Source organism: Balaenoptera borealis, assembly GCF_965194805.1.
Source record: "Balaenoptera borealis genome assembly, chromosome: 3".
Taxonomy (NCBI): Eukaryota; Metazoa; Chordata; class Mammalia; order Artiodactyla; family Balaenopteridae; genus Balaenoptera; species Balaenoptera borealis.
Genome location: NC_138866.1, coordinates 39697195 through 39723089, shown reverse-complemented (window position 1 = coordinate 39723089; position 25895 = coordinate 39697195). Strand labels below are relative to the sequence as shown.

Below are 25895 nucleotides of genomic sequence, written 5' to 3'. Positions count from 1 at the left end.
CAGTCTTATCTATTTTGAGGAGTTTTTTCATGTTAAAAAAATACTAATTGTGGCTAATTCAGTCTAAATTATGTCAGTCTCTACATATGAAAGAATCCCAAACTGTTCTAGTACATAAAGTTTAATGGTGAGATATTGAGATCCTATTTCAAATGCATGTGGCTTTAAAGGGGGTGTGATAATTTCTGGGTTTTGTAATGTTTTCTGTCATCATCTTAAATTTTGAACACATCGCAAACCATAGTTCCAAGACTCATCAAAATGGATAGCAGCCAGGTTTTCTAGATGAGAGACACTGACAGCTGGTGAAAGCTGACCAAGAATGAATTAAATGAATGAAATGGGCTCCTCGCCTCCAATTTCCTCTCTTCAGGTGGGTCACACTGAATGCTTCACACCAAAAGGTGGTCCATTTTTCTCCTGTATCCCTTCTGTCTTCTGTCTCCCTCAGCAACAGCTACAGCATAGCATCCTTTCCCGTTTGCTAACCTGGGTCTGACCGGCTGTTCATCAGAGTTGATTTCAGGGCGCAACACCCTCAATGAAGCTCACCCTACGTCACCACGTTCCATCGTGAGCGTCATCTCCATTTACGCTCAGTCTTCCTGATGACAACCGTCATCTCTGTGAAGTCTGACTGGCGTTTTGATCCTGGAAAGTCAATTCTTTAGTCTACTAGAAATTCTACTTTTTCTGTGTCTTTAAACTCACTCTCCATCAGGAAGTACGTTGCGTCCAGGAAGCACTCGGTAAACGTTGTCAGGATCTACTTTGTTCCGTTGAAATGGAAAAACATCCCCGGACTCTTGACTGAAACCTTTGTTTATAGTCTTGGTTAGGTAAATCCTCTACATGAAAATTTTACATATGTTGCTCCGAATTTTCTGCTTATTGATCCTAATTAGTGAATTGTTCTGCTCAACCTTGTAAGAAACTGTAGGTACCACTTAACTGTGCAATATTGATCCACGAAGTCTATCTGCTTGCCTCTGTCAATGGCTTTACTTAGCAGCCTCAAGAGAGAAAACCTGGTTTTGGTCTCATAACTTTGTTTGAGCTGACGGTCTCCAATCTCCAAAGTGGGATAAACCAGATTCCTTTACTGTGTTTATTTTGGCCCACCATGTCTCTTTATGGAGAAAATGGTCCAAATAAAGTGCTTCCTCTGTGTATTTTGACAGGAAACACTACTAATATGCTTTCCTTTTGTTGTGTGCCTTGCTCTTTTCTCCCAGTGTTGTTTAAATATTTTCAGTACAATGACATATTTATTAATCCACTCCTCTCTGCATGGGGCATGAAACGATTGGTTCCTCTGTAAAGCCCTCTTAGAAAAGGTGGTTTCTCCAGTGAGAGTTAATAATATTACCACTATTCATGTAAAAAACACTGAGACAATCTCTTAAAAATGGAACACATTTATCTAAAACAGCTGGTAAAGAAAGCACACAGGCCCAGCCAGAGGCAGTGAGGCCAGAGGTCAGGGTTAACACCGATCTCGGTGGAACTTTGAAGCTGACATTTTACAGATTATATGTGTCTCAGTGCACAGTGGGCATGGCATATAAATTGGACTTAGAGGCCCCTATTTGTTCTCTGCATTTTTATGAGCCCACAGAGCTCTTCTTTGAAGCAGAATACATCGAAAATAAAAACTCATTTTAATGTTGTGGAACTATTTACAATAAATCACATTTACATCCTGGCTTTTCTTAAGTATAAGATCTCTCTCTTTCACACACACACACACACACACACACACACACACACACACACACACACACACACACACACACTCACGGGGTCTCTTTTCCAACCTGGGTAGCATATTTTTTATCTTTACAGTATTGTAAGCCCAGCTTCCCTCTTTCTCCTTGCTTTGACTGAGGAGTCAGATCAGAGATGCAGCTATATTTGGTACCACAAGGATTACTATTGTTAAGTCATATGAGGTGATTCAGCTCCAGTGAGCTACTTTTTACCCCCAGGAAAATCCCCTGATACCATAAAATGCTGGCTATAGCATGGCCCTTCAGCACTAGAAGAAAGCATCTGATTTCAAAGAGATTGAGTTCCACTCTGGAACTAATTATATCATTCGTTTTATGGATTTTTTAAGTTGCTAGGTGTTTTGACTGGAGAAGGCTGGCGACCCAGAGAGAAACATGCACTGGCAGAGTCTGCCATGGGCACTTTAGCCACCTAATTAATTTTCAATAAAAGCTCACAATAGTTAATTTGCTCTAGACCCAATGTAAATCAAACGGAGACAAATAGGTTAAAATTAGAAATGCGTGATGGGAACCATGTTTATGGTCAAAATTACCTTTCACCCTGGAAATAACACAGATTGACAGGGAAAGAAAATGAGACCACACAGACTTTTGTTCAGATTGATTCTTAAGTGAATTAAAGATTTTATTAAGAGAAAACCAGAATCCCCCCCTCAGCACCCCCCCAAAAAAAAGATCTGAGATCTACAGAAAAAACGTTGCTTTAAGAAAAAGCATAGTTTAGAAAAATGTTACCCTAAAAAAAAAAATCACAGAATGAAGACACTGTTTCCATTATACCAAGTTGCCTGGTGCCCTCTCACTTTCTCCCAGGCTTAACATAGTGTGGGTATAATAGTAAAAATACTATAAAGTTATTAAGTTCCCAGGTCTAAATTGCCAGACTTGCCTACCCAGTGCTATTCCTTTAGCTCCTACTTTTCAAAACACTGCTTTCTAACATCAAACAACCATTTTTACTTTTATGAGAACATAGACATAGATTTCTTATGATTTTATAATGATACTTCAGGCCTCCAATTAAAATACCTAGACAATATAGATATCTTTGGCTCAGTCCATTGGACAAATATTATTATTAAGCTTCTCTCCAGGATTTTATATTTGCAAAATATTCTGTGGGCTTTAATCATTTTAAATTGCCTTAACTTTGCCCATTTTCTCCATGCCTCTCTGTTATTCCTTAGGCAACCATTTCATCTTAACCCACACACTGCTCATGTGATGCAAGGTGAACTAAGCTAATTTTTCTTTAACATATTGGAATGTTAGTTTCAGAGATGGTTAGCTTTTCCCTTGTCCTTTGCTGAACATGGCAATTTAAACCACCTCGGATTCTATTTTTATTCCACGTTTGCCAAGTTCATGAAGTAAATTCCCTCCTTTCCACTCAATCTGGTTTTTCTTCCTGCCCCAAAGGAATGATGTTGTCACTGTAATGTCTTCTAATGCACTATAAATGCCGTGATGAATTGGAGGCAGGCTGGTTTCTTCTGAGCAGGAGTCCATTATCCTGTCACAGTGTTCCTTCCCTGTAACTTAATTTTTATTGTAACAAATGACTAAGTACCAAAAAATGAAACAATGTGATGGGCCAATCTAAAGTGGCCTGACTCTGATGGTAAGTGCAGCAGAGTGACAATTGTTTGCAGCTGCCTTCCAAGGGCTCTCTCCCGGATGACATCCACTATCCAAATTGGAGTTATCAAAAGCGTTTTCTGGATGTTTATGTAAGATCTGCATCCACATTGACTGCCTAACAATACTAATATAAAGTGCTTTGCGAAAGACATAAGATAAGCATTAAGAACAAGCATGTAAGAGACAATCTTAACTGTGTATTAGAATCACCTGGAATTTTGTTCAGCTGTGATGTAGGGCGCCCCCTCCCATCACAGGAGATGCCAATTTAGTTGGCCAAATATGGGGCCGAGGATTATGCATTTTAAACAAGCACCTTTCCTAATTTTGTTGGAGTCATATAGATTGTATTGTGAGAAGCCTTTGCCCAGAACTTCTGGTCAATCAATCTTTTCAATAAATATCCACTGTACACTTGACCCTTATTTTATAATAAGGTGCCATTTTTTTTTCTGATTGGATTTCTAACTAAGGTCGTTCTCTCAGATCAGATTTCCAACTTGAATATGATCTGTTCACACATGGTCCATTTTCCCTTCATTTGTTTTATAGATTGTCACCAACATGTCTAGAATATTAAAATCACCCCTATGTTACTGATGATAAGAGAATATTAATCTGGAATCCATAAATCCCAGGAAATTCAATCAACTTGTTGCGTAAGTGAATAGAGGCTTTTTACGAATTGGAGGTTTCATAGATTTCACCATATTCCCAAATGGGTCTGTGACCCCAAAAGAGGGTAAGGACCACTGTCCTGAAAGTGGACGAACTTAGTAGTATTGGCCTCATTAATATGAAAATTCCACATCAAATAAATGGTTGTAATGTCTAAACAGTACAACTTATTACATGTCTAAATAGTACAACTGATATTAAGATTATAGCTTTATAGGTGATTAACATTTTATAACCAAATAAAGTTTATTTCAAATCTTCTTACATATTCAAATGTTGTGTGACATTTGCAGTTTAATATGTAGTATAATCAGATTGTCCCAGAAGCACTGAAACTTCTTTCCTAAGAAATATTTAGTAACAAATGATAGAACCACTAGGTTTTGCTTCTAGTGGTTTAAATGGTGTCTATTTTAGAGGCAGCAGGAAACTGAACAAGTTTTTGGAAGATGGTGGAATCTCAGCATCAATCCATCTATTAAATATTTATTGAAGACCCATCAAGAAAAATGAAAACTGTCGTATGTTTATTGGAGTCTGAGGCTAGCAGATTTGTGAAATATCCCAGGTTCGTCTAAACACACCCGCACCTGTGATTCTCATGGTGGAATTCTCCAGCCATTAAACTACCAGTTGAAGTGATTTCAGTAAAAATCACAGTTGACTTTATCAATCCATGTAATTTATAAGAACAAAGGGGCTGACTTAAAAAAGAAAGTTTGACCATCACTTAGTTTAAAAGGCTGGATGATAATGGGAGAGTGTTGGGGAAAGAAGCAAAAGAACAGGTTTCTGAATAAAAGCATAAATCCTTAATCCATTGATGGCCACAGAATAATGATAACCATATTGGATAATCATTGTTGGTGGTTACAAAAGAATGGAAGCCATATCAAAGAAATATCAAATATTCTAGCTCTACCTAAACAACTGCTGGTAGTGAGACAAGATGTCCTTAAAAGGATCTCCGAATATTTCATTTTAATCATAAACCATGAGGTGTTAAAGGGGTTAATGAGGTCTCAAGTCATTGTCAACTAATTATCTTTAAGTTGTTGTCATCACATTCTAATTGTTATGCTTCTGCCAGCTCCACCACTGGGGGTACCCAATCTTAGAGTAATTGGTTAAACACACACACACTTACACATACACACACCACACACACACACATACCTGATGGTTAACCTAGCTGCTGCTTAGTTTGTTAACTTAAACCATTGCTGTCACTAACACACACGTGCATGCATACGTACACACATACTTGCATACAAAAAGCTTTTAGGAACTTTCATCTTTTTAAAAGGGCAGGGGGAAAAATCAATAAAGTGGTAGCCTGGCCAGCAGTAGGGGATGGTTGAAGCAGCATGGGTGGCTGAACTGTATGAGAAACAGATGTAAGCTCTTTGGGGCTAGGGCAGGCCTTTCTCTTTACAACCAACTCAACCAGCCAATGGAAAGCAATTAATGTCCCTACCATCAGTCACCCAGCCCTCCCCCCCAAAGATTATTCAGTCTGTCTGTTGAAGCGAAGAGCAGAAAGGGGCATCCACCCAGCTGGGGAAACTATGATTTTGGCTCACACTTCACTCAAGTACCACGTAGTCTTAAAAATGATTCGTTTCATGGTCTGAATCAGCAGGGAAAAGCTTTCTTGCTGTTCCGTTTTGTACATTCTACCATCAGACAAATCTAAATTCACCTATTGCTCTTTACATTCATCTCTCTCTTTTTAAAATTTGTTTTCCTAGCCTGGGAATCCTTGTGGAGTTGATAAAAGACAGGGACCTGACACAAATGGGTCATTGCCGGTATGGTCACTTAATCGCCTTTCAATGAAGTTAGATGTTACAAACTTAAGGATTTGGAATGATTCAACCACTTTGGAAAAAAATGGCAGTTTCTCAAAAGGGTAAGCAGGTATCTACCCTACAACTCAGCAATTCCACTCCTAAGGATTACCCAAGAGAAATCAAAATAAATGTCTACAAATATAATCATATGGCAATGTTCATAGCAGCACTGCTCATAATACTTCCAAATTGGACACAATCCAGATGCCCATTATCCAGAAAGGATAATCAAATTGTAGCATATTCATACAACAAAATACTACTCAGCAATACAAAGGAATACACGACAATACGGGGAATTTCAAAACGTTAGGTTAATCAAAAGAAGGGGGCTATGAAAGAGTACATACTGTATAAATTCATTTATATGAAGTCCATGAGTAGGCAAAATTAATCTACAATGATAGAAGTCAGAAATCAAAAAGAGGTTGCCGCTGGCAGGCAGGTAATTGATTGGAAAGGGTCACATGGGAACTTTTTTGAGGTGATAGAAATACTCTATATCTTGTTTTAAATGATGGTTATGGTTGTGAATACAATTGACACAATACATTGAACTGAACACCTAAGACCTATACCTGGTATTGTGTGTAAATTATACCTCAAGTTTTTTAAAATTAAAAAGTTAAGGATTTTGGAAATACAGATGCTATAACAGGAAAAAAAGAAATGAATGTGGAAATCAGAAAATAGAGGAAATGGGGGGAAATTGATGATGCTGGGGGAAGTGAAACTCATTAAGGATGAGAATGTATGTGGATACATGTAGAAATACCTAGCCAGCTACCTGAAAGTTTCTTGAGTACTTACTATGTACCAAGCACTGTGCTAATCACTTTCTTGTATATTATCTATTTATCCTTCCCTTTTTCTTTGACCCTCCAGGGCACAGAATTGGATTAGTCCTATTCCTTGGTTCATTACACATTCTCATCATTAGTCCATGCATGGCTAGTTTCATTTAGTTATCTGGTTAATCTTATTCATAATATGTACTTGTAAGCCCTCCACCCAAGAACTAACTAGAACCTTGACTGTAACCTATTATCTAGCTATATAATCCTATCTCCCATTCTCCCACTTTCCCCCCACTCAAGGTAATCATCATTCTGAACCCTGTGTTTACCATTCTCTTTCTTTCCTTTTTGCATACAATTTTATTAATGCTTGTGAATTCTTACACATCTAGATTTAAATGTTACTTAGCTTTAATTTTATGAAAAAATATGTTCTACATAATCTTTTGGCATTTACTTTTTCACTTGATATTATATTGCTAAGATTCATGTAAATTATGTGTCTCTGTGTCATTTAATCTTTAGTATAGCCCTATGAAATAGGTGTGATAAAGTTGGGGCTCAGAGAAGTAAATTAACATGCCCAAGGGCACACAGCCAGGAAGTGGAAGAAGCAGGATTCAAAGCTGAGGCTCTTAACAAATATGTTACACTGCCTTCTCCATTCTATATTGTCAGCTATTTATAACCATATCTCTATCTCTACCTATACCTTACCCATACCCCCGTCTATACATACATATATAGAGAGAGACATAAATGTCAGCAAGGAGCCCAGGTTATGGAGCATGAAAGAATCAGTCAAGTCTATCTAATAATTTATGGGTCCTTATACTCTGGTAGAGAACATAAAATATAAAAGTTATATATACATATCATCTCAAGAATTTTAGTCCTTTAAAATTCAGAATATACAAGCAGGTAATGCTTTAGGAGAAGTGTCTGAAGCTGTAGTAGCATGTACGCGTGCAGACATGTGCACATGCACTTTCTGGGGTGTGTCTTAGAGCAGCATCCTTATTTTATTTCATTTCATATTCTAAAGGGGCAAATGCACAGACCTTGTTTAAGCAAGTCCTGCTCTGCACCTTATAACTGTATACCAGAGGCCATGGAAACTGGATCACTCTCTCAGGATGTCATTACAGCCAAGCAGAATCTCATTAAAAATCAATTCCTCAGGTCCATAAAGCTAGTTTATTTTATCTTCCTGGAGTGCCTGCTGCTAGCAGTTACACAGTTCCATTGTATGGCAGTCTTGTCTGCGAAGAACACTGCACAAAACGGCCATTTAAAGATTTTCCAATTTTATGTTAAACTTTATAATTTTGCAGTAGTTTAAGTTTACAGGGTTTGCTTCTCAAGTGTAGGGTATCTTGTTACATGTGCTGGAAGTCCATTGCCAGTCCTAGGTCCCACTAATTAAATATTTGCCTTTATAAACTAGGTGCTGTCCGATGTCAATGTGCACACTTAATTGGGTAGCAGGGTTTCCAGAGCTAAGAATGCCTGATTTGGTCAATTTCTGCGACTTCTCACCCATTGCTACTTTCTGACTGTTGAGTTGTACCCATGGCCTCTATGGGTAATTACACAAAAATCAGGTAGGGAATTTGTTCTTTGTCGTGACTTTAATTCAATATCTCTAAACATGCTAGAAATCGATATGTATCGGCCAACTTTTATAAATGGGGAGTTGAAAGCACATAGAGATTTAGTGACCTGTACAGGTCACACCCTGAATGAGCAACAGAGGCGGAAGGAATCAGAGAGGCTGCTCTGGCCCCATCTGGAATCTTTTAACTCTTTTGACCCCCTTCAGCGATTTAGGGGCTGGCGGATTTCAAAGATCAGTGAACTTTTTGGAACAGTGCTTGGCAGTGAAACATAGAGGCTTGGATTCCTTAGATTTTAGCTCTTCCAGGATGCAGGCTTAGTTTGCATTTTATTTTATTATTTTTTTATTTTATAAATTTATTTATTTATTTTTGACTGCGTTGGGTCTTTGTTGCTGCATGTGGACTTTCTCTAGTTGTGGTGAGCGGGGGCTACTCTTTGTTGCGGTACGCAGGCTTCTCATTGTGGTGGCTTCTCGTTGTGGAGCACGGGCTCTAGGCATGTGGGCTTCAGTATTTGTGGCACGCGGGCTCAATAGTTGTGGTGCACGGGCTTAGTTGCTCCGCAGCATGTGGGATCTTCCCAGACCAGGGCTCAAACCCGTGTCCCCTGCATTAGCAGGCGGCTTCTTAACCACTTCACCACCAGGGAAGTCCCTCAGTTTGCATGTTGTGAGGAGAATAAGGAGGGATGGACAAGTGTGAGTTGGGCTGGGATTAGAGTACAAAGAGGGTTAAGATCACTACAGACACCAAGTGCTCCTTCTCCCTCCACATGTTGGGGACTAAATAAGCATATCATTTAAAAAATGTTAGCAGTTGATATTGGAAGGAAACAAGTCCGAAATAAACCTCAATATAATCTGTTAAAAAATATTCAGTGGAAAGCGACAGGATTCTCCTCTGTTATGAACGCCTGCAATTTTGACAGTTGCATTTCTCTTCATGAAACCATCCCTGGGCACCATTCTCCAAGATGCCTTTTGTGGAGCCCTACGTCTATAAGATGATAATTGGTGTTTGAACAAAAAAGAGGTACTTGTTCAAATATATTTGCATATTTTGGCAAATTTGATCTCATTCCTGGAGATTCATAAGCATATGAGCATGTTAAAGGCTCTGAAAAGTCCTTCAGGGAAGAAAGCTTATTTGAACTTGTCTGACCATGGACTTTCCCCACATCGCAGCAAAACAACTACAAATAGCATCTCATGAAAATAGAAATAAGCTACAGAAGACATTTCAAGGGAATGATTAATCCTTCAACATTAAAACAAAAAATTAGTCCTATGCTCCGTCCACTGTAAAAAATTCCATCTAAATCCCAAGTCACAGAATTCTATCACTGGAAAGGAATCCAGTGGTTTAGTCTAACAGCCTCATTTCACAGAAGAGGAAGCACAAAACATTAAATAACTTATCCAGGTATCATGACAGAAGGTCAACTATACCCAGGATCTTTGCTTCCCAAGCCAGTGGTCGTCTGTGTCACCACCCTGTCACTCAAAGCACTTTAATATTGCCCCCACCTAAAATTATCTGTGAAGAATAATTTTTGTCTGAGCTTGAAAACACAAAACTGAAATGTTGCTACATCAGTGTTCTGTGCTAATGTTTGCCTAGGATGAGAGTAGGTTAGGAGAAGAATATTGAGAACTTGAAAGAAGTGTGCTCCAGGATGGGGGGAGAATTTTAGAGACCACTAATGCTTTTAGAAACATCGCAGATCCAGAAAGCATGCAGTGCCCAATAGACACTGAAGCTGCATAAAGCCGGCAGGTGGGAAAGTTGTCAAACTCGAGGAATTCTGGGAAGCGCAGAAAAGGTGGAGTTCATTGCAAGGAAATGCTAATCACTATTGGGAGAATTACTCACCAGCCTTTGAACCAGTGGCTTGACTCAGCACTGGAACAGAGATGGAGAGCGAAGGCAGATGGAAACGTAACTTCTGAAGGGCCAGAAGAGGAATTGTCTCATAAGAACGTGTAACTAGAAACAGCTTTATACACCTGAGTCATCTATACACCTGCTATTCCTCATATTTGTGTACATTTTATACTATCGAAAATTGGCATAAGAATCTGCATCTGTGTACACTTAAAAAAATCTGATTCTATGAGCTTTGCTAGGGAGGGAGGTAAGGAGGTGGGGATGGATGGTGGGGAACAAGAAACATTTTTGAAGGAAAAACAAAAACCTGATTCCTTGGTCTGGGTGGTAGAGGGTGGGGTTGAAGTGAGTCTTCAACAAAGCTCAGTCTAAATTGACTGGGAGGCTTTTATTTGGAGCTCTCCCTTGGCAATATTTTATCACAGTATGGTTTCCATTCTTGGCCGAGAAAAAGAACGGAGGTGGAATGGAATTGGCTCCGTCTTAGCTCTGATAAGACAGTCATAATAATGGAAGACATCTTTTCCCCATAACTTTGAAAAACATGAAAGCAGATATTGGCTCTGAGTATGTCTGATGGTCTAACTTTATTTCCTGTCAACAGAAATATCTCTGATTTATGTTTGGTCATCAAGTTCACACACTCACATACAACTTGTATTGGGAGAGCACAGAGAGATGTAATATACAGAGCCGTGATGTATGCCTGTCCAGCAAAGCTTCCTGGTCCAAAGGAGACCTCAGGGACTGAGAAAGACACTTCAGTATTCTCACTCTTCTGACACTATATCCCCCTGTGCATCCTTCCAGTGAGTTATATTACATGGGCTTCAGATGAGCTACATGTTGGCTTTGATCTCTGAGCCCCTCACCTACACTCTTTGTGATCCAGAAGGTTGGTTGGCCTGTATCCAATAATTGCGGTGGGATGCTGAAGGCTGAGGGGAGGATCCATGCTGGTATCTGGCACATTGTTTTATTCTTCTAATATCTGGATGCATCAGAGGAGTGAGAGGATTTTTTAAAAATTCCATTTCCTTTTCAAAACTGATCGATGGTCCAGGCAGTGGAAATTGAGTGACTATGCCTTTTCAGTTAATGCCTTCTTATGTCATCTGGTTTTGAATTCAGAAGTATTCTTTCCACTGCCCTGTTATTATGCCATATAATTCATTGAATTTAAGATGCCATCAATCATAACATGTCCCATTATTTTATGTACCACTACAAAAAAAAAATACTGCCAATTAAAGGAGGACCTAATAGTTCCTTATGTTTAAATTTTGTATTTTATCCTTTTTCAACGGGGTTCTTTTATACTTATTTGGATAGTTTTATTATGTGTCCCACTTGTGCAGACATAAAAAGGAAAATATATGTTAAATAAATTGGCTAAAAGTTTCTCCTAAAATTTCTTCATATCCAGAGTCCAACTCTTCTAAATCCCTCTAGAGACAGATTCTTCAATGTCTATACACAATGCAGTGTTTTGCCCCAAAATATGATGACAGTGCAACACAATAACTACATCATGACTGTGGCCTGGCTGACAGTGAATCTAAGTGACAGCAACTGTTAGAAGCCATGGATAGTGAGAAGCCAGGAAATTGAGACACATCCTGATTTTAGAGATGTTAAAACATGGGGGGTGGGGGGGGGGAGGTATATCTTAGAATGGAAGAAATATGGTACATCTCAGTCTCAAAGCGTGGTACAAGATTCATGTATACAAAATTTAGAAATATTTTACAAAAATTTCTCCTTTTATTTCTGAGGTTCAACATCAACCTCAGAAAGGAATGCAAAGTTTAAAATTATCCACCGTCTCAGTGTAAGCAGTTCACGGGATCCTAAGTAAGCATACTTATTTTACTTCTAGAGATACTCTATAGGCTTTCTTTTTTAAAAAAAGTGGCCATGGAGACGGTTTACCTGTCAGTCTATGAAGACTGTGAGGCAACTTCGTATAGTTCCTGGGAAAGGTTCTTGCCAATATTTATTAGCCTCTCATTGTAAAAAACCTAATTTGTAATTTCAAATAAATAACAATAAAAATTTCAAATGAAAACCGATATTTTCATGCCTATTTGGCAAAGTTATTTGGTGAAAAGAAGAATAGTAGCGGTCTTTTTCATTTTGGTGCCTAAGTTACAACAAAGTAGATTACATATACTTTTCCAACAATAGCGTGAAGAAACTTTTACATAGCTCTAAAATAAACACAATATTTTTAGCAGGAAAAAAAACTTAAATTGGTAGTAACCACTAGAATTATATTGGAAGGAAATATTCTGTTATTTGAATACAAATTAAAAATAAACACTCCAGTTTCTTTTTTGATAGATTAATTGGAACGTATTAAAACTCACAGAATTATTAGGCAACTTATAAGCATCATATTTTATTTACTCTCAGGAACCTTAATTTTGGAAACTAGTATTCCACGTGAGCATTACACAATCACATAAAAGATTTTTTTCCTTCCCACCTGCGTTAGGCCCAGAGGTAGTTAAATGCTGGTGATTCTGTCTCCGTCCAGCGGAGGGCAGTAGCGCACATCTTTAGAAGAGGGATTCCCGTTTCAGGTTGGACGAGCCTCACTCAGCCTGAGAAACCGTACACCGCGTTCCGTGTCTCTTGAGCCAGCCGCTGGTGACAGTCCTTGGCAAGGTCAGCAAGGCCACGGCGAGTTGTCTTCAGGGGGCCAGGTGGCAGCCTTGAAGGCTCCTCTTCCCAGTTCTGTGGGATGTACTCCCTCAGCCCAGGGGTGTGTGATGCAGGAAAAATGCAAGGCCCCGTGACATGCAAAGGATCTGGGACCGAGCCTCACCGCTTGGCTGCTTGAGTTCACCTTTGGCAACAAATTGGAGGGAATGTGGTTAAAATGCGACTCCTTCCCTTCCCAAGATATCGGCACTTAGATTGCATTTCTTCCTGTTTTCTGCTCTGATGCAGGACAATGAGGAGGAAACGTGGAGGCTTTGGTCCTGTAGGACCATCTTCCAATCTAAAAATTGCCTCCCTGTACCATCCCCGCTTAGAGCTTTGCTTCCTTCATGCTGTATTTGGACAAACTGGGATTGTCCAAGCCACCAGAATTCCCAGGGGACTGACTAGGGGGCATGCTCTGTGCCTTTGAATTCAATTAGAATGGAGTGCTTTGGGCAGTAGTCAATCTAATGACATTTTTATCATTCAACTTAAAGAAAATGTTAAATTAAAAGAATTTCCAAGTTCCTTACCAAGGTAACGAATGCTTTAGAATGACTTCTAATCGTTTGCATTGCGTGAGTCTGTAGACACACCGGAAACAGCACAGAAAGGAGTGGACTCTAAGGGCCTCATGGAGGTGTAGCATGAGAACCCTCCTTAGCCTTTCGCGAGGACAGGGTGCATTCCCTGGGCTATTACTCTTTCTAATACTATACTATATGCCCAGTTTAAGGGATGAGAGCAAAATGGACACCTGTGTATCCACCTCCCAGTTTAAGAAATAGAATGTTACCAGTACCTTTGGCGCCCCTGTTTGCCCGTCCCTGCTTCTTTCCATCTGCCGTCCCTGCTTCTTTCCATCCGCCGTCCCTGCTTCTTTCCATCCGCCTCCTCTTTTCTCAGAAGCAACCACTCTCCTAAATTGTAATCACTTCTGGGCTTTTCTTCATGCTATGATTCCCTCTCTATTCTGTGCCATTTGTCCAGTTGTCTTCCCTGGACCAAAATCACCCTGTTGTCTAAATTACTGAAGCTTTGGAGTAAGACTTCATTTCTGGTAGGTCAAGCGAGATTCCCCTTCCACCTCCTCACTCCCACAACCCCTGTTCCTTTTCTTCAGGGGTGTCTTGTCTATGTTTGTTCCTTCATGAGATTACTCTTAATATTCATAGAGGATGAGAAGCTGAGTGCCTTAGTGTGGATCCACAGTCTGACAAGCTGGTTTGAATCCTGGCTCTTTATTACTATCTGTGCTGCCTTAGGCTAGTTACTTTACCTCTCTCAGCTTCAGCTTCCTCATCTGTGACATGCACATCATAGTAGCACCAATTTCACAGGATTGTTGTGAGGATTACAATGGGGTAACATAGATAAGGCGCTGAGAACATTGCCTGGAAGGCGACACTATTGGCTTTGAATAGCTGAGAGCTTCTGCAGTCACATTTGACCTCCTGGCTGTCTCTTGCCAACCATGTCACCTTGGACCAGTTTCTTTATTTTTCCAAACCTCTGTTTCTGCATATGCACATGGGGATAATATTAGGGTTGTTATAAAAGTTAAAGGAGAAAACCAAGGAAATTACATAGCATGTTGTCTGGTAAATGCTTAACAATTTCATTTCAGCATTTTAACTAGATTTAATTTTAAAAGTGAATTGGGCCTTAGTGCTAAAAACTGTCTCTACACTCACTTCTGGGTATCTACAAAAACACTTGCTTGGGAATCCAAAACATTTGCCTGGGCGAAGGATAATGATAGTAAAGAGAAGTTTGCAAAACCACCTCTTGCTTTCTTGCAACTTTTCCTTGTTTTCATCTTTCTGAGGTGCAGCATTCTCAGAAGGAAAAACTGTTCCTGATTCAAAGCCAAACTCTCCTTCCTAGGCCTTCTCTGTTTCCACAGCCTGCTTTGCCGGCTTAGGGCTGACCAGGCAAAGCTGTTTCTTAACTTGTTTTCCAGAATCAGAGGAAAGTTTAACATAACAAAACTTTATAGCTCCTGCTTGGTAACATATATTACTTTAGAAAAATAAAAATACCTTTCCCTTATCATGCATTATTCTTTTACATGTACAATTTTCCTGACGTATTGAAGTAATATTCCACAGTTTGCTGTGACTTGGAGGTTTATGGCCCTTCTGTGGCAGATCAGACTAAACATAATTCATTCATAGCTACTTAGTGCTCTGGGAAATAAACCCCTGAACTTAAATAACTATGGTGTGACCTCTGTAAAATATTATTTATGGTTTTAAAACTACTATTATGTAGATATCAAGATATGCCAAATGTTATAAACCAAACACCAGCTGGCAAATGGGACAACTAGTATTCCATTTATTTTTGCTTTTCTTTCTGGATATTTCTCTGGAAAATGCTATTTTCACTTAAATGGATTCTGGGGTGATTATCTGGCAGAGGAAAGCAATGCTCATTTACATTTTATTATAGAATACTACAGTAAGTAAAAAAATTCCCTATAAAAAGCACCACAAAAATATAAACATTCCATTAACTTACTGCAGTTTAATAGGAAAGACACTGATTACCTTTGAGTATAAAGTAACTGTCCCCACTATCAGTGAACTAGTGTAACCCATCTGTTATTCATTTCTGCAAATTAGTTTATGGAGGAAAACCCCACTGCACATTGAAGTTACCCAAATGGGAACCCTAAGTTTAGTCTTTTCATGCTGTTAAAAATATGTGTGCATTCACAACACTCCTTATTGTAAGATTTTCAAAAGAGTAGGGTGTCATCTCCACACCTCCTTGGTTTCCTCAATGATTTCCTGTGCATTCGACTATATTGTAAGAAATAAGCCGTTCAGTGGTAGTAAAGTCATGGAATCGTCGGTTTCCTAATAATCATTCAACAAATGTTTGAGGACCCACCACATGCTGGTCACTCAGCTTGGCACTGGCAATAATAAAGATAAATGAGAAAAAAGAAATCCTCAGTGCTCAAAGAACTAACAGTTTGAATATGGAGGTAGATAACCAAATAAGAAATTTCCAGGCAGCGCATCAAGTGCTGTGAGAGAGGAATAAGCACAAAGGGAAGACGAGGCTGAGGACAGAGTGGAGGAGGCAAGGAGGGCTTGTGGAAGACTTCACAGAGGACGGAGACTCAAACACTGAGCATGGTCTTGAGGATGACTGGGGACATTCCGGTGGTCAGGTGGACGTGCAAGACCAGCACGGGCAAAGACACAAAGGGATGCTGGGTTCAGGCCTCTTCAAATCATTCAATACAGCTGAAATTTGGTGGAGCCTTGGAGAAAGAAAGGATGAAGATTCAGTGCGAGGCCAACCATGAAGGTCTTGAAGGCCCTGCTGAGGAATTTAGACTTCCTCCTGTAGGCTGTGTGTAGATATGAGAGAGTCGAAGTTGAGGGTCACGTGATGAGGTTGGGTTTTGGCTGGCTCCTCGTGGCTGGGATGTGGAAAATAAACTGGAGACCAATTAGCTGGCTCCTCCGACTTCCAGACGGAAAATAACAAAGTCCTGGGCCAGGGCAGTGACAAAGAGAGACCTGATTGAAAGTGCATTTGGGATCTGGAAGCAACAAGATCTGATAACCAGTTGGATGTGGGAAGAAACAGAGGGAGGAGTCAAGGAGGTAGTTCGGGTTTGGGGCTTGGATGCTTGAGTGGGACAGATGAGTCATTTTCAGCACCTGGGACTATTCTTGGAAGAATGGGTTTGGAGGAAAGGTCAATGGGTTTCATGCTGACCACGTGGAGCTTATGTTATTTGTAGGACATTTAAGTGTGTCCCAGAGGCAACTGGATGTGTGAGTTTGGAGAGAAGTTAGGGTTGGAGATAGAGATTATGCCAGTTATATATATGATGGTCAATGTTTTTAAAGATTCACGAAAGTGAATAAATGAGCTAATTTGCCTCCTAATGGTATGAAAGATACCATCATTCAGTTATTTGCAAATTATCTTGATGTAACAAGGTAAGTCTTCACCCCTAAAGCCCTGTAGGTAAAAACAAAAAGGGAAGGGTAAAAAGTGTTTTCCATTCTGTCATTTGCTATGAATAGGAAGTGATGCAGCTCTCATTTTGGATTCTTTAACAAAAATGGGATATGTCTTTTACTTATTAAAATCATAAAAAGACTTAATCAAGTCTTCCTTTGAGAATACTCAATTGATTGAAATCATTGAAATGATATCACTGCCTCATCCAGAGGTTGTGCTTTTGTTGTAGAAGACTGCCTACTTTTGTAGAGTTCCAAACAAAACTGAGCAAAATAGAAGGGAGTCTATTTCTCCCTTGTTAGTCTTGATGACTTTCTAAAAGCTCATGCATTTTGATGGCTAAGATTAATGAGACCACATAGTGTTAAGCACCTTGGACTTTCAGAACAAAGGCCTTTTAGAAGAACAAAGTATCATTATTAATGACACATCACTTACAGTTTTCATCAGTAATGTAAGGTTTCAGCCACTTTAATGGGAATTTAGTTAAGAGCTCCAATGTGGAGAGCAAGGCTATTAGAGGAGGTTCTTGACAGTAATACCTTTTGCTTCTAAGGAAAAAGACAAATCATACTGAAATTGATCAAAATGACAAGCTGAGAGGTTCAGAAGGAGGTGAGCTACCATCTGCTTACTAAATTTCTCAAAGGCTTTATCATCAATGAGTCCGCTGGTGAGCTCTGCCCGCTGCAGTGGGCTCCCTTTGTGGCCAAGTCTCCCCCTTCTGGACAACTTGCTGGCCCAGAAAAATGCCTCACGCTCCAAACATCACCTTTCTTTTTTATTTCCCCTCTCCTCTCCCTCCACACTCCCAGTCTGTGTTGGGTTTCACTGCCTCAGGATCTTCCTTTGTCCTATGGTGAGCTGCTCAGTCAAGTGCATGAATAAAGGAATGCCACCTTGCTGTGGTGAACTAATTTACACCATTACCACTAAAGGTGAGAATCATAATGCCAGGTGGCAAACCAGTGGGGAAGTATTTTTCCCTGAATACATGTTGTTAGTCTTATCAGAGAAATCATGGGGGATGGTGGTATACATAGAGTCAACAGTGTTTGCAATTTTTGCAAATTCTTTACACAAGATACTACTCTCATATAAGATCTCTCCCAGACCTTAATGTGTTTCAGTCAGATTCACTAAGACTCTCTTAATGACACTTTATAAATGACTCTGCTTTTGTTGGAGGGAAATTAGGAGAAATTCTCCTGGGGGAAAAAAACTGAAGTTAAAAGAACTGTAATTTTGTCGTCGAAATCAGTCAGCTATGTTTTATCTGTAGGAAAAAAAAAAAAAAAACCAACTAGAATGCAAAGAAATGCCCGATAAAAATAAAGGAAGAGGGAATTTACTATTATTACGAAACTGATGACTTATACCCAGGGGCATATAAGAAATTGATTACACTGCAGCTCTACCAATAACTCTTTGAGATCTTAGTCAAGATTGTTGAGATCCCCAGTGACAGGAAGAGAGCCACAGACACCGTAAGGCAGAAGGGGTTGTGGTTATATAGTGTGAAGTGATATTTGTTATTAAAGAAAATCTCAGACTATTATTCTGTCTCTGATTTGTAACAACTCTAACTCTGTGAATTGTTTAGTTGATTTGATTCTGGAGATTCTTGGAAAGACCTTCTTGTTATATCATTCTGTTTTGGGAGTTCCTGCCAACCACATTAATTAGTTTCTCTTTTGTTTGTGGTTTACAAAGTAGATCAAAGCACATTTCCAGTCCAATTGTTGAGGTTCACTCTTTTTTGTCTCATTCCAGATGACACAGCTCTAGCTAGGAAGCATTTACTGGACAACATGAGAATTCAAGTCCAGCTAGAATGCTGAGATACCAAACAAAATGCTACAGCGCAGGAGAATGTTTTGTTTTTAAAGTTTCTGAGGCATTGTAGTCCAAGATACCCAACAAATAATTGCAATTTAGAATTTGAGTAAAATGCAGAAATGGAGAAGTAAGATTACTGCAATCACATTCTTTAGTAACTTTTAGTACTAAATATTATTAAAAATTGACCACAGGACTTCCCTGGTGGCGCAGTGGTTAAGAATCCGCCTGCCAATGCAGGGGACACGGGTTCGACCCCTGGTCCGGGAAGATCCCACATGCCACGGAGCAACTAAGCCTGTGCACCACAACTACTGAGCCTGAGCTCTAGAGCCCGCGAGCCACAACTACTGAAGCCTGTGCTCCTAGAGCCTGTGCTCCACAAGAGAAGCCGCCGCAATTAGAAGCCTGCGCATCCCAACAAAGAGTAGCCTCCGCTCACTGCAACTAGAGAGAGCCCACGCACGGCAACAAAGACCCAACGTGGGCAAAAATAAATAAATAAAATAAAATAAATTTTTTTAAAAATTGACCAAATTTTACCAAATTCAAACAATAGTTGAAGATCATCTGATTTGTACTACACGTTGATGTTGATATAAGCTCAAATTCTGCATTGGGAAGTTAACACTGAAAGATTGAGTTCACTGTGAGCTTTATTATGAAAGATGATTTTCTTTCTGCATTATAAATCTGCTAATAACAAATGAGCAAAGTGGTTGCTAGTTGGTACCTTTTTTTAACGTTTGTGCCTTTAAGATCATAGTTCAAAAGAATTAAGCAAATGCGATAACAAAGGCAACACAAACATAACCTTTATTCTCTTTCAGAAACCCAGAGAATCAATAGGGCTTGGAACCATATTCATTGATTTAATCAGAATACCTTAAATTTTGTAGTCTCATTTAAAATGTTATAGCAATACAATGATTATTGTAAGAGTGATGGCAATATACATGGTTGTTCTCAACTAAGTAGTAAAAAAATGTAGTAAATTCTCTTATCCATCATAAAGAAGGGCTAGGCTAGTGAGCTGCTCGATCAAACATTCATAATAAATAAAAATTACTCTCTATCTATCTGATCATATATTCATAGCCTAAAATCACAATACACAAACTGACGGTAAAATTGTGTTACATTCAGGAGTTGGGAAGCCAGCACACTGGGATTATAAAACATTTTTTGGTTTATGTAAATACTGAGACAGAATCTCTAAAATCACAACTGTTCCAGAAGATCTGAGACACATGCCAATGAACATGCACGCTGTCTATCGGCTATTAGTTTTCAAAGGACTAGAAGAGTAAAATAAAATTAATGTAAATTATTCAATACAATTCAATATTGCTTTGACTACTTAAAAAAATACCTCAAGGTATTGCACTGCCTTATACGCATGAGCAAAAATGGTAGTAACTGGAAAGTAGCCGTAATTGAGAACAGGCACTGAGAATTCTGACAGAACACCAAATAACTGCTTTTGGCAAATAAACTGGTTAAGATGATCTCACTTTTTTAAAGTTCTTTTGCCATAAAAGGGGTTTTTAAAATTCTATTTTCTTAGAATAATTTTATATATATTAGAATGATTTTAGAGTAGTCAGAGTTTAACATTATCTCAAAGGTTCAAATAATTCTTAAGATTCTAGTTGACATAAGACTATATTCCTTAGCATTCATTTAAACATATTACTAAAAACAAACATGGTTCATCTGAGAACATAGATTAAAAATTTTTTTTTTCTTAAACCCAAGGGAAAAGGTATGAACATAGCCCTTTCTCTCTAAGCATAAAAAGTCATTTAGATGACAAAGAGGACTGAGTCCAGAGTCAGGAGACACAGATATGACTTTAGGGAAATCACTTTCCCTCTAAGATCCCCTCCGGCTATCTGATTCTAAGGTTAAAACATTCCCTCTGAACTATACAAACTGACCTGGCATTTTCAAGTTTCTACACGGTTCCTGGCCGCCCCCCCCACCAAAAAAACCTTTTAATTTCTTACACTCAAATATCAAATGAATTGATACAAACCCTGCTCTGCAAATCTGTATGCCAGCTTGTTGTTTTCACTTATTCTGTACATTGTAGAGAGCTTCCTATGTTCAAGAAGGAGTGCTAGACCAAACTTGCAACATTATGCTTGTCACTGCCCCTGGGAACAAAGGACCCCCTGGAAAACTGGATGCAGTGATTGCGTCAGGCCCAGCTTCAGACACCTGAGGAAATAGGGAAACAGGCAGTTATCCTACTTGCTCCCTGGTTCAGGGCACTGATTCCCAAACTTGAGGGAATACAGGAGGAATCTCCAGATGGGTTTGTTAAAACCGCAGCTTCCAGGGTCTCACCGCAGCCTTATTGTGTCAGAATTTCTGGGGATGGGGCCTCCTAATCTACCTACATTTTTAATCAATATGTTCTCCCCCACCCCTCCATGCCTCTGCTGGTTATTTGTGGGCTTCCCTCTCTACACTCCCACCCCCCAAAAAAGAAAAAAGAAAACCACTGTACTGTAGCGGTTAAAGCTTTAGAGTCAGCGTCAGGAGGCAATGAGCAGCTGCTAGATCTGGAATGAGTTATTTAACATCTCTTCACCAGATGGGGGTTGAATGAGAGGAGTCTAGCCGTCCCTTCCTCTCTCAAAGAACCTCACATGTCAACTGGTCAAGGAGATGGGGAAAATGTGCAGGGATGTCTCACTCTAGCAGTTCAAACACCCCAGAAGAGTCTGGAAGCCCCCGATCGGGTGTAATTCCTCTCTCTCTCTGGTCCCCTCATCCACAACTGGAGGCAAAGTGAGGCGAAGTTGGAACTGGGTGACAGTCGGGAGGGAGGAACCAAAAGAAGCTTGCAAGAGCGTTCTGGCAAGAAGCAGAAAGGGTACTCTGAAAGCAGGAATTACTCGTCGTCCTCGTCTTCGTCGTTCTGGTCCTGGTAGCGAATGTAGACGACCAGCATGACAAAGCCCATGAGGATGCAGAGGGAGCCGACCACCAAGTAGGCGATGCCCAGGAACGGATTCTTGCCGCCCATCCACGAGATGCTGCTGAAGGTGATGAGCTTGTGGCCGCCGAAGGCGCGCACCGGGTAGTTGTAGGTGATGTTGACGCGGTAGGTGCCCCGCGGCAGCCCGGCCGAGTAGTTGCCCTGGCGGATGCGCGCGTACAGCTTGCGGAACGTGGGCAGCGCCGCCGTGCGCATCCACACCACGAAGTCCTGGTTGATGAAGCCGGTGTTGTTCGGGTCTGGGCTGAGCTCGTAGACCGGCCGGTGCCAGCTGGGCGGGGGCGCGGTGCCCTGGAAGGCCAACGCCAGGCTGCCGTTCACCAGCGGCGGGTTGCGGAACTTGACGTGGTAGTCGGTCCACCAGGCGATGCCGGTGCGGTCGAGCGGCACCTCGACGTAGGGCCCGCCGGGCAGGCGCTGGTGCCACAGCGAGAAGGAGTCGTTGAAGAGGCTGTTGGCGATGGCGCCGCAGGGCGCGATGGGCAGGCCGGCCGCGCTGTACTGGTAGGGGTAGCACTCGTTGACCGGGTGGCGCAGCGCGCTCTGAAGCCCGCTCAGCTGCGCGTCGTCGCGGGACACGCCGTAGCGCCGGTTGTTCTGGTAGAAGTTGGTCAGCTCGTAGTAGAGGAACACGGGGCCCTGGAAGAACTCGGGCAGCGAGAAGTACCAGGCGCACGAGCAGCGGGGCGGCGGCGCGCGGCCCTGGCCGATGGCGGCGCACACCGAGCAGTTGCCGGTGCCCAGGTCGCCGGTGTAGTCGTACTCGAGCTCCTTGATGCCGTTGGAGGAGTAGTAGAGGCCCAGGCCCAGGCCGATGAAGGCCAGGCCGGCGCAGAAGAAGAGCGGCAGCGCGATGCTGGCTGACAGCAGCGGCTGCCAGGCGGGGAGGCGCTGCTGAGTGAACGCGGTGTTGTCGGGCTGGTGGGCGCCCCGGGCGGTGGCGCTCCAGGTCATGGCGGCCGCGCGGACCCACGGAGGGGCGCTCGGATGGGGCCGGCCGGGGGCGCCTCCCCCTCTTCGCTGGGCGAACCCGCGGCGGGTTTCCACCGGCTCAGGTGAGTTCTGGCCCCGGTCCCGCCTCCGGCCCCCGCACAGGTGAGTCTTAGTTACAGGTTCTCCGGGCAGTGACCGGACCCTTCAGTTCCGCCTCGGCCCAGGTGATCGGCCAGCACCGCCCCTGCGGGTAATCGAGAGCCGCGCCCCGCCTCTTCGGAGGTGAGCGGGCGGGCGTTCCTCCCCTCACCTGGCGGGCCCAGAGCTCGCTTTTCCTCTCTATCCGGGTGGGTCCGGACTCCAGCTCCTCCTCCTCGCAGGCTGCCTCTGAGTGGCTCATACCTTGCTCAGGTACTTCCTTCCCTTCCGCCTTCCAAGTGACTAGAGTGCCTGGGCCAGTCTTGCCCGAAATCGTAGGAGCTGCAGCCTCCAGCACAAAGTTCCACTGAGGGATTGCACCGTGCGTCCTGGAGCCTTGAAGATTTCAGGTAATTAATCCTCTTTTATCTGAAAGTGGGAAAAAAAGTGTCTCTGGACCCTGTTGTCTTTGTAGGTTAACTTAGGGGCCCCCTTTCAGTCAAGTTGCAGCCACAAATTGTAATGCCCAAAAGACTGCACTATGGTAAATCGGTTTGGAATGCCGTGCCTGCATTCAAATTCTAGAATTTTTTTTTTTTAAGGGAAAATGATTTTCCGGCCAGGTTCCCCAACCTGGCTGTATAACTAAGAAAAGTGGAAAGTTCTCTAAAAATGACACTTGAAAAAGAGAATTAAAGATGGCAAGAGGTTCAGAGCCTTTAAATATCTCTCTAGCTGGGGGAGAAACCACACAAGGAGAAAAATGCACTGGACTACATGTGATTTCTTTTTCTTTTCAGATTATTTGCCTGACTGGAAGAAAGTCCGACCCAAGGTCCCAAAAGACCTAGCTGCTATCCTCAATCAAGGATGTTGGGACTTTGGGCCTAAGGAGGTGAACTACAAGGTTTTATAGGACTTACTGCAAAGAAAACCCAAAATAGCTCTGAACATTGCTTGCGATTCTGTCTTTTATATCTAGGTTGGTACAATATACACAAGGGGGTGTCGGGCCATTTCAACTTTGTGCTAAATCCCCCTTAGGTATTGAGGTGTTTCTGCCTCTCTTCCCACTCCTAAAATGCAAATAACTTAAATATTTGCTATATTACACTTCTGTACCTAGAATAATATATTGCATTCAGGAGTTATTCAAAACCCATTGAAATCTGGAAAGTTAAAATACTTGCTAAATTAAACAACAGGAATTTTTTTTTTTTTAAGCATCTTTCAAGTGTTAGCCCTAAGCTAAGCAAGGTACAAGACAGAAGACAATTAGACTAAAAAGGACCCTTGACCTCAAGGCATTTGCAGTCTGATAGGGGACATATTGCTTAGGAATAAGATGAATCAAAATAGACAATAGACAGCATATACTCAAGTACCGAATTATACTTTACAAGAATGATACTAAAATTAAAAAGTAATATTGTTTTAATAACAGAAAATTCATTCTATCTTGTTGAATGGAATGAATGCAGATTGGAAGCTTTAGCTATTAGAGAATACTGAGGGAGACCCAACTGACTCGAATTCCACTTCCCTCACTTTTAATCATACCCCGAGAGAGGAAATCCCAACATTGTCCACAACTTCCTATGGTGTGATCCAGTCTCCACTACACCTTTCTTTCAAGAAGATAAAAGAATAAACAGCTCTCTGTATCATTTTGGTGGGTTCCATCCACTCCTATATCATTGAGTCATCCGTTGACTTGACATAGAGTCCACAAAACTAGTCCCTAGGAAGGAATTTGGTTCCCCAAACTTAACCTAGTGGATTTTAAGTCTAACAATTGCCCTGCCACCACTCCCCGGAAGTGTGAGCCCTCCTGTTGAGCTGAGAGACTTGCCAGCTCTCCCCTCCCTGGATGACATTCGTTTATTCATTCTGATAACTAGGGTCACACCAGAGTGTCCCAAAAGCCAAAAGAAGAGACTATTTCAAGACAAGGAATGGTCTACAGGGTGAAACACAGCTGAGGGTTCTAGTGAGACAAGAAATGAAAAGGTGCCATTGGATTTAACTTCTGTGGGAACAATTTGGGTGGTGGGGTGGGAGGAGTCAGGCTGTCTCAGGGGAGGGAAAGAGGATGTGGAAGCAGCCCAGGCAGGACAACACCTTTTAGAAGTATGGGGGAGGGGCAGGAGAAAGGCAAGTGGCAATCATTTAGAAGAGTATGTATCCCAAGGGAAAGGCTTCTTTATAGATGGCAGCAAGGGTTTATTCCGAGGGGAAAAGATAACAGTTCAGGCAAGGTTGAAGAGAGGGGCGACAAGCTCATGGATGGTCCAAAGGCAGGAGCAGGCAGGAGGTGCCGGGTCCAGAGAGCAGGTGCAGGGTCAGCTCACCTCTGAAACAGGGAGTAAGGATGGATGCAGAATGCAACTGGGCTTTGGTCTTGGCTCAAGGGGAGAAAGTTCCCACATAAGAATTTCTTTCTGTGCAGTAAAAGGCATTGTGGGGCGGGGAAGGGAAAGCATGAGCCTAAGGAAGTCTGTGAGGAGGGGAAGAGGGAACTGGCCTGGGATATGTGAAGTGATGCTGAGTGGCTTCGTCTAGAGGAGTCATGCAACCCAGGCTGGGAGAAGGCAAATGAACACGTCCAGCACATGGGGGCTTTCAGTGCAGGTGAATTGGAAATAAAGGCTTAAGATATTGCAGTTATTGTGGAGCGAGTGGCTTAAGTGATAGGCCTTAGTATTTAAGAGAATAGCAAAGAAAAATGAAACAAAGCTGGGGGACCAAAAGAGAGCATAGGGACCAGCAGACTGGCCATCCTAATGATGTTAATTAACGAGCAGGTGGCATGAAAGCTGGGAGGGGAAAAGCCCTGGTATGAGATGGGATGTTAAAGATTTTGGAGGTGGAGCAGTGCCGGGATACATGTATTCGTCATGTCTTCTCTACCAGCTTGCAAGTTCTGAGAGGCCAGGGACTGGTAGGTATTGCTGTGTCCCCCAGAGTTCAGTGTAAAACGAGGGCCCTGACCTCGTGTCTTTCAT

General features: G+C 41.6%; 1 protein-coding gene and 1 long non-coding RNA gene across 4 annotated transcripts in view; one reads left to right on the top strand and one right to left on the bottom strand.

Moving 5' to 3' along the window:
* The window catches only part of LOC309626209, a 90249-nt gene extending 66403 nt beyond the window's left edge, over positions 1–23846 (top strand). For 2 of the 3 annotated variants that reach the window (XR_014243026.1, XR_014243027.1), the window contains exons 3-4: positions 23164–23300; positions 23691–23846. This is a non-coding gene — a long non-coding RNA (uncharacterized lncRNA). The remainder of the gene's footprint in view (positions 1–23163; positions 23301–23690) is intronic. The other variant, XR_014243025.1, reaches the window with a different exon arrangement.
* TMEM30B (transmembrane protein 30B) lies at positions 19607–23129 on the bottom strand. Its single transcript, XM_082386672.1, has one exon. The coding sequence runs from the start codon at positions 22771–22773 to the stop codon at positions 21712–21714; it is 1062 nt and encodes a 353-aa protein (XP_082242798.1). The 5' UTR covers positions 22774–23129; the 3' UTR covers positions 19607–21711.
* Positions 23847–25895: the final 2049 nt, after the last annotated feature.

Coding starts and splice junctions, on each gene's coding strand:
- TMEM30B (XM_082386672.1), bottom strand. CDS start 22,773: ATGACCTGGAGCGCCACCGCCCGGGGCGCCCACCAGCCCGACAACACC.